The 9,110-nt window shown below is 58.7% G+C and overlaps 1 protein-coding gene across 1 annotated transcript in view; it reads left to right on the top strand.

Annotated features, from left to right (window-relative positions):
* Uggt (UDP-glucose-glycoprotein glucosyltransferase) overlaps positions 1–3,589 on the top strand; it is a 30,451-nt gene extending 26,862 nt beyond the window's left edge. The window contains 1 exon segment of the mRNA XM_037219459.1: positions 1,953–3,589. Within this exon segment, the coding sequence (XP_037075354.1) occupies positions 1,953–2,005 (53 nt within the window). The 3' untranslated portion in view covers positions 2,006–3,589.
* The last annotated feature ends 5,521 nt before the right edge of the window (positions 3,590–9,110 follow it).

Below are 9,110 nucleotides of genomic sequence, written 5' to 3' on the forward strand. Positions count from 1 at the left end.
TTGGCTATTCCGGGTAGTTCATGCTCTGTGCTGACCTGGTACCAGATGTTCGCGCCGGGTGCGGGACGGCCCGCCACCGTTTCGGTGCTGGCGTTTGGGCTGGCCATAGTATGACTCCCCCTTCTGTTTTCGTCCTCGAAGAGCTCGTTTGCTGTCATCCAGTGCTGCGTTGGGCTAGGCAGATGTGTGTGCGTACCGTTTGGCCGCGTGTTTTCTTCCATGAGTGTTTGGCAGTTGTCCACTCCGGGTGTATTAATCGGCCCGGGACGCCAATACCCTGCTATATCTGCTCACGTGCGGACGTTATTTTGGCTCGGTATCAGCGGTGCTCACCCAGTAACGTCATGTGGAATTTCAGATCCGCCACGATTATCACGAACTGCCCAGGAACAGGGGAAAGGATTGCATCGCGCGGCCTAGCACGCGCCGTGCCCTAAGCACTAGTTTCGACCAGCAGATGCAGGCTGTTAAAAAAAGGCATCGGTCGGCAAGTCCATGCGGACGGCATCACCCAGGCTTCCGGGTAGCGCAGGTGGCATCGCTGGGAAAACAGGGATGTGCATGAGACCCATCACCGTTGCCATCCAGCATTGGAAATGGCCGCTTCGCGAGAAATGGCCAGCACAGCAGCGGCCGTCGTTGGAATCTGACCAGTGTGTTCCGGTGCAGCGCTAGGCGATCAGTGGCCGGCAGGCGATGCCGGCGCCGGATCAGCCGAGCGGCCGGCTGACGTCAGCGGGCCGGGCGGCCGCTGAGCCGTCAGCGGCGCCGGCGGCCGGCCGACGGCGGGCGCCGCGTCGCTGACGCGCCTGTCACAGCGAGCCGCCGCCGCCGCCCGCTTTTTACCCGGCCGATTACGCTAAGCCGCCGCGTCGACCTGAAAGCGTCGTGTGCCGCGGCCGGCCGCCGCTGGGTTTTGCGCCGCCGCCGACAGCTCCGGCTCCAACTCGGGCCCCGACGGGCGGCTCCGGCCCGGCGGCCGGGAGAGGCGCCTGCGGCCCGGGCGCGCGCTCACGCAGACCGGCCGTCTGACGGCGCTGAGGTGCCGCCGGAGAGGCGCCGCCGCTCGGGTGCGCGCTCACGCAGACCGGCAGTTTTGCGGCGCCGAGGTGCCGCGGGAGAGGCGCCTGCGGCCCGGGTGCGCGCTCACGCAGACCGGCCGTCTGACCGGGCCGAGGTGCCGCCGGAGAGGCACTGCCGCTCGGGCGCGCGCTCACGCACACTGGCCGCTTTGCGGCGCCGAGGTGCCGCGGGAGAGGCGCCGCCGCTCGGGCGCGCGCTCACGCACACTGGCAGTTTTGCGGCGCCGAGGTGCCGCGGGAGAGGCGCCTGCGGCTCGGGCGCGCGCTCACGCAGACCGGCCGTCTGACCGGGCCGAGGTGCGCTCTCAGACCTGTAACGGCCGCCGTGGGTGGGCATCATCGATGTCTGCGTCGGAGGCTCTGACTCCCCGCAGCGGGCGGAGGGTGGCGGCCGGTGTATCCAGCCGAGGACGAGCACACGCGGGAAGCGTCTCGTGTTTGACGGTCTGATATGATCGATCTGTACAATGGCTTGGAAACTGATCCGCTGGAAGCGAAACTTTTTTGCTCGCGTGATCGGTATTAGTTAAGGGGGTTTGTGGGCATATAAATCACGTGTACAAAACAAAATGTCATGCGGGCATGTAAACCAGTTTCCGTCACTGAATTGGGTGTTCATTACTCGGCTGTGCATTGCATGCGTGGTATGTGGTATGTGTATGTCATTGTATGTGCTCTTACGAAAATACCTTTGCCTTGAAGGATGAGAACGGATGTCAACCGCCGCAACACGTGGCGAACTGACGCCTCCAATGAAAATCGTCACTTGTGTCGCGGTGCTCTGATGTGTTCCTTCCCTGTCTGCCTTTCTAAGCAGCCTTCCTTAACCGCTATGCAGACGGCCAGCATCTCACCTCGGACCTTTTCCAGGTGCCCCGACGCCGGCGCCCACAGTAGAACATGATCACGGCGGTGAGCTTTAGACGCCGATCCTTGAGGTGAGCGCCGGCCGATCTCACCGCTCTGGTGGTGAGCGCCCGTGACGGATCTCCCTGGTGCGGTGGTGCTAAAGTCAGCGGCGCGCTCCGCCGGCGTCTGCGGTGCGGTGCTGCACCCCTCCGGTGACCCGCGGTGCAGTGCTGTATCCCTCCGGTGCCCCGCGGTGCGGTGCTGTACCCTCCGGTGCCCCGCGGTACGGTGCTGCACCCCTCCGGTGCCCCGCGGTGCGGTGCTGTACCCTCCGGTGACCCGCGTGTGCAGAGCTGCACCACTCCGGTGACCCGCGCGTGCAGTGCTGCGCCACTCCGGTGACCCGCGTGCGCGGCCTCCCCGCGCCGGCGAAGCGTGGACGCTCGAGCGGGCGAATGCTGACATCGCCAGCCCGTGTGGTGGGGCGGACTCTTAGTCTCGAGCGCGCACCGAACGACCGAGGTGTGTCGTCGCTACTCAGTCGTCCCGCTCGCTGGTGCCCTGCGCGCAGACCGCTGAGCTCGTGCGCGCGGCGTGCGACTGGGAGGGATCGCACAACCTGAGCGGGTCGCCGGGACAGCGGCACTAACGGCGGTCCGTGTGGTCAGCGCCTCCGGCATTCCACGTGGTCTGGCGGTCAGCTGGGTGGGGTTGGGGGGCCGTCTGCCGTTTATCCATGTTTCTTGTGAGAGACGTCCCACGTTTCGGCATCGCGCGCCTTCATCTCTGGCCTGGTGATGTCTCTGTGAAGGGTTTGGTGATCCATCTCATGCCACGGTGTTGAAATGATCATTAAACGCCTCGCACTACTCGATGCATTTTTTTTATTAGAGTGCTGTTTCTCTAAACGAGTCGTTGAATGAACTTTCTCTTCAAGGTTCGGAACGTCTCATTCCGTCGGCTTTTTGTCGTCCATAACTGGGGCATCTATCGCGTATTTAGTGACATCTCTCTCACTCAAGCGTACCGGCATTTTGTGTCCAAAGACTTAACACTGGTTCAAAAGCATTAATTTGTTTTCATTCCCAAGTATGCAACGGTCCATTGGCTTTTATACACGCGCCTCAGCTAAATTGGCTGCCCGATTTTTTATCGACGCGCGCCGTCGGTTCGCTGCCGCTCCGGCTCCGAGTTAGCGGCGGCGGCGGCGGCGGCAGGTTGGGCCGCGCACGGAACCCCAGCGCCTGTATCGGCGCTGCTGCTCCGTAGTGATGGGGTTGGCGCCCCAGGGCGACTCTCCGACGCTGCTGGGACGCCCGGGGCGACGTTGTGATAAGGCGTGTGTGCTGAATGTACTATTCCGGGTCGTGTCGCGTCCGTGCGTGGGTCGTCCGGCGTGCAGGTGGGGGTGGCTTGCGCCGGGGGCGGCGGACGGGTGGACCAGAGAGGCACGTTCTCATGCGCGGTGTCTCTCACGGGATGGGTGCGGCTGGAAGGGCGAGGCAGTGGATGGTGACTGTCGTGTTCAACATAGGGAGATTGTCACTTGTCTGCACGTGTGCTGCTGTTTGGTGTGTCGATGCGTAGGCGCGTGGTGTATGTGTAATGTGTATACCGTTCAAATGAATGCATACTATTACACGTGTCCGGGAGACACAGCGGTGTTTTCATAGACGCTGTGAACAGGAAGACAGCGCCCTGTCGTGCGGCTATTGAGGCGCAGCTGTCACCATGGCGCGGCCTGCTGCCTCCGCTGGTGCTGCAGCGGCACACAGAAGCAGCAAGTCCCTCAGAACGCGGAGCACGATTTCCAGATAAAATCGCCGTCAATTTGCTCTAAATGCTGTGCAAGGTACGATGGCATGATCAAACAGTGACATGTTGAGAAGCATATTGACTAAACAGAACAAATGTGTTGTCTAGAGCAGTCTTGCTTAAATCGTCTCAACAGCTTTAAGTGAGCTTATTTCATCATATCTGCTGTTTCCTTCAACATCTTCAACTGTAGAACATTTCCTTACGGACACCGCGAAGTAGATCGAAGTGGGTCAATAAGTTGAATGAACATGGCCAAGCCCTGTTTGTGTGGTAATGTACAATATTCAGTGAGAATTAATTAGTGATGCAACTTACGCAACGCAGTTTTGAGCGTGCGCACTCGTAAATCTTAGCAGCAAAACCTCGATGCCAGGCGTTGCAGTCTTCACAGGCCGTGCGGCGGCGTCCTCGTGGCACCAAGTCGTGGCCATCGGGTGGGCGAAAATGAGGACGCATTTGAAAGAAGTACTATTGAACGGCTTAGGACCCGCGGTGCGGTGGAAGGGAAATGGTAGGATCTCTATTTACCGTGTTGCTATAGTTGTAGATCTGTTCAAAGGACACCTCAAAGTTGTAAACATAAGATGCATTCAGTCCCATCTTGGAATGGTACGAATTAATTTTGAAAGCCGTTTGGAACTATTCATTTACGAGTGTCATTCTCACGCGCACGGGGCCCGTCGCCTAGTGTGACATGTAGGAGCCAACGCCGGTCGGATTTACAGAAACGGCAACCCCGGTCATCGCTGTCTGCTTCCGAGATTACGGGTGCGCAGGTTCAAACCTTTTGGTGTTATTTGTTTCACTAGTCAATTGTGTAAAATAATGAATGGTCTCAGACACGCGTGGAATAGCCTTGTTCGTTATTAACTTATTTCGACCCACTCTGCTCAACACTAATAGAACGGTTATTTCTTTTCGGGAAAGGTGCCCTCTGGAGTAGAACACTAGGGGGTCCATTGTTGTTCCCGGTCAAGGGCTGAAGGGCCATTCCGTCCTACCGCGGGGTGTCTTTCCGCCGTTCTTCTGGCGACACATGGTGGGATCTCCTGGCCGACACGGGGGGAGGCCCATAGAGGGATACATAATTTTACATTGGTCCTATCTCTATCACGGAAGGCCTTCTGAACCATGCAGTTGACCTTGGATTGGCGCAGGAGCCCTTACTGACGCAACATCATGTCTGCTCTCTGCAGATGGTCGAGTAATTGGCACTAGACTCCGGTTCAGCTTTTCGGGCTAATGCTGAAGTTGGGCTGGAGGGCCCACCGTTCGGTAATGGGACGCTGCCTGGCACAGAACCCTTCCACGGCCTCAATGTGAACAAACCTCATAAGTTGTCATGTTTCCTTCCATTGCCGGAGAGCCCCGACCAACGTAATAAGCCCTCAGTCATTTGGGGTCCCGTCCTCGTCCCTGTTGGGCAAATCTTTCCCTGAAAGCGAACTGAGGCCCTTGTTAACATAGAATGCCTTGTTTGGCGCTGCGGATCCTTAACCGATACAGGAGCCCTGCATCGTTGCAGGGGTCCCACCAATGTAAATCACGGGCCCGGCGGCGTCCCTGCTTGGGAGATGGGCCCTCAGGGCTCAGACTGACATCCGACTGTTCGATGTTGGTGATCTCCGGCCGAAACGGAGGAACGCTCTGTCTCAGGGGTCGCTAATCGGTGCAAGATGCCCTCTTACTGATATTTGAGATCACGGCCCGATGGGCGGGTTCCTTAATGTTACCTACAGCCAGCCCTTTGGGCCGTCCAGCCTTCCAGTCGAGTCTCTAATCTTTGGTCTCAAGAGGCCCCTCGGCCCCTCTTTGGGCTCCCTCCAACACCGCCCCTGGCTGACTCGGGGCCACTTGCCGCCACAGGACCCCTGTTACCCACAGTAGTCCCTGATCGACACAGAAGCCCCTCATTGCGTCATGGACCCCGAACATTGCAAATCGCGGTCCGGCTTTGTCCCTGCTTGGGAAATGGGTCTCAAGGGCTCAGACGGACATGGAGCCAACTATTTCGCTCCTCGCCAAGGTGCAATATAAAAGGGATAGAGGACCCGTATAAGAGGGCCCTAATAGAAGCCCTCTGACTAATATCTCAGCTCACCGCGCTACTGGTGGGGGCTGGCCCCGAGTCTAATCAGGCCCTTGATCTTTGGTCCCGACGGGTCCTCCGACCCTTCTTCGGACTTCCTCAAACAAAGCCCGTGACCGACCAGATGCCATTAGCCGAGACATGACCCCTTGTTATGCACTGTGGGTCTCTGACCCACAAAGGGCCGCCACCACTGTTTCAGGGACCCAGACCAATGCAAATCGTGGCCCCCGGCCTGGCTTCTGCTTGGGAAATGGGCACCCACGGTCCAGGCAGATAGGGAGCCAGCTGTTCGGTGTTTGTGGTCTCTGGCCTACTTAGGCACCCGGATGGTTTCAGGAATCCTCAAACGGCGCAAGAGGACCTCTGGCTGAAATTTAAGGTCACAACCCTACGGGCCGCGGTCCTTTATGTGACCTAGAGTCAGTCCTTCGGTCCCTTATTCCCTCCAACCGGGCCTTTGACAGTTGGTTCCGTTGGGCCGCCTGGACCCCTTTTCATGCCTCATCGAACAATCCTTGGTCGGCACAGGGCCCTTTTCGAGCATAGGACCCTCTATTAAGCGCTGTGTGCCCCTGGCAGATAAAGGAGCCCCGGCCAGTGTAAGTCAATGGCCCCGGCTTTGTTACTGATTGGGAAGTAGGCCCTCTAGCCCATACCGACACCAAGCCGATTGTGCGGCGCGGGTTGTGCCTGACAGACATGTAGGCCCATATCGACTGAGGGGTCCCGATCGGCGCAAAGGGCCCGCTGGCTGTCGTTTGAGGGCCCATTCCCTCAGCCGGGCCCCTTGCATAAGACTCCGACCAGCGCTTCAAGTTCTTAGACCGTCCAATCGGGCCCTTGATCATCGGATCTGGCGGGCTCTCCAGGTCCTTCGGGCCTCCTTGAACTTTGCCTCTGCCCGACTCGGGCCCCCTTGCCAACACAGGACCGTTGTTAGGCGCAGTTGGGCGCTGACAGACGCTGGGGCCCTGACCAATGTAAACCGCTGGCCCCGGCTTTGTCCCTGCTTAGGGATTGGGCCCTCAGGTCCGTGCGGCCACGGTGTCGACTGTGCGCTACTGGTGGTGGCTGACCGAAAAAAGGGCCTTGTCGACTCAAGGGGCCCCTGATCAGCACACAGAGCCCCCTGGCTGCCATTGGAGTGTCCGACCCTGCGGGCCGGGGCCCCTAAATACGACCTCCTGCCGATTTTTCGGGCCCTTCAGGCTCTCAAATTGGACCCTTAGTCGTAGGTCTCGAAGGACCCTTCGGACCCCTCAGAACCTAGGGGGGGGGGGGGCATGTGCCCCTGTGCCTCCCCACTCTGCTTGCGTTGCCGCGTACGACCAATCGTTCACAATTAACAAATATAGGTCAGACGGGACGAAATAGGTGCAAAGAAAGCATAACATGTGATAACACGCCATGCAAGGTATGTTGCGCGCTTGCGGTGCGCTATTTTTTGCAATGGAAAATTCTTGAATTGTTCGCATACTGAGAAATCCCGAAAACGCCCTGCCTACGGTGATTAATTGTTATACAATCTTTAACGTACGGATGATGAACGAATCGTTTTGTTAGTGATTGAGACTTGAAGGTGCTACATCCGTCTACAACGAACATTAACGTAGTTTATGTGACGTGAAAAAGGATCTGTTTGTCGCGTGTACATGGTTCCTGCTGGACCTACTGTGTTGCTGCAAATAAGTCAGATGATTGTGCGATTGACTACGAAGAAATGAAACTTTTGTGTGAAAGCTGCACACAATCTGATTGAACGCCATAATCCGTTCTGCGAAAAATATTGTTTTTTAAATTAATTGTATGCTCCGAGCATTGCGTTGCTGCTTGTGGTATAAGATGGCCTATCGATGTGAAGATAATCAGGCTGATTCTATAATCCTGCAACGTCGTACACGAAACGTACATGCATGCATCGTCACTGAATTTGGCCCTGTATGTGTCAGTGATCCTCCGTACCGGGTCGTCACTGCGAGTCTGACCTCGATCTCTATGACGGATCCTTGCGCTCCTCTCCAGTGAGTGGCCCAGTCCCTGCGACCGATGCTCCCTGCCCCAGTGAGTTCCTTTGCGACCGGCCCGCTGCGCCCGAGTGAGTTCCTCAGTGACCGACCCATGTGGCTCAGTGAGTTCCTCTGTGACCGATCCCCGCGCCCTAGTGAGTTTCTTTGTGGCCAATCCTCTGCCGCCGACCCTTTGTATCCTGTGAGTTCCTCTCTGGCCGGGCTTCTGCCGCCGATCCTACATGTCCCGTGAGTTTGCCTGTAACCGAACCCCGCGCTCCGGTGAGTTCCTCCTACCAATGCTCCGCGCCCCAGAGAGTTCAGAAAGTTCCTCTGTGACTGAGGCCTCCGCCTTCGTGGGTTACCTTGTGACAGATCCTCTGTGCCTTAGGGAGTTGCTCCGTGACTGAGGCCCCCGCCTTCGTGGGTTACCTTGTGACAGATCCTCTGTGCCTTAGGGAGTTGCTCCGTGACTGAGGCCCCCGCCTTCGTGGGTTACCTTGTGACAGATCTTCTGCGCCCTAGAGAGCTTCTCTGTGCTCGAACCTCGCGCTTGGGTAAGTTGCTTTTTGATCGGCCCCTGCGCCCTAGTGAGTTCTTTTGCGACCAGTCCATGCGCCCTAGTGATCTCCCCTGTGGCCGACCCCTGCGCCCCGGTGAGTTCCTCTGAACCGGTCCGCGCGCCCCCTACGAGTTCCTCTGTGACGGACCTCGCGCCCCCGATAGTCCTGTGACTGTTGCTCGGCGCCCCGGTGAGTCCCTCTGTGACGTACCTCGCGCCCCAGATAGTTCTGTAACTGTTGCTCGGCGCCCCGGCGAGCCCCTCAGTGACGGATCCCGCGGCTTCAGCGCGCCCCGACTGACCGCTCGCCGCGCGCCCCTGCCGCGTGAGTCGGCCGGCAGGCGGCCTCGGTTCGGCGGACCGGCGGCCCGGGGTCGGCGTGCGGCCGGGCCGCCCTCCCGCCGCCACAAACACTCATTATTTCCGATATAATTCTCGTCCGCCCTGACCACCCCTAATTACAGGGCCGTGAAAACACGCCAGAAGGGCGCCGCTCCAGGACCGGGCGGCGCGTTTTTCACGCGGCCTAGCGGTCTGCGACCGACAGGAAAAACGGCGCACAAACAAAAGGGCCGAGCGCGCCGCGGCCGCACAAAAACGGCTTGGGCCGGGCTCGACCGTCGGCGAGGACCGTCCGCGCCATTGTGCGCCAGCGCAGAATTAAAGCGTGCGTGAAATCAGACGTCTTATTGCGGGCATCC

This window comes from Pollicipes pollicipes, unplaced genomic scaffold, assembly GCF_011947565.3.
Source record: "Pollicipes pollicipes isolate AB1234 unplaced genomic scaffold, Ppol_2.1 Scaffold_4295;HRSCAF=5057_pilon_pilon_pilon, whole genome shotgun sequence".
NCBI lineage: Eukaryota > Metazoa > Arthropoda > Thecostraca > Pollicipedomorpha > Pollicipedidae > Pollicipes > Pollicipes pollicipes.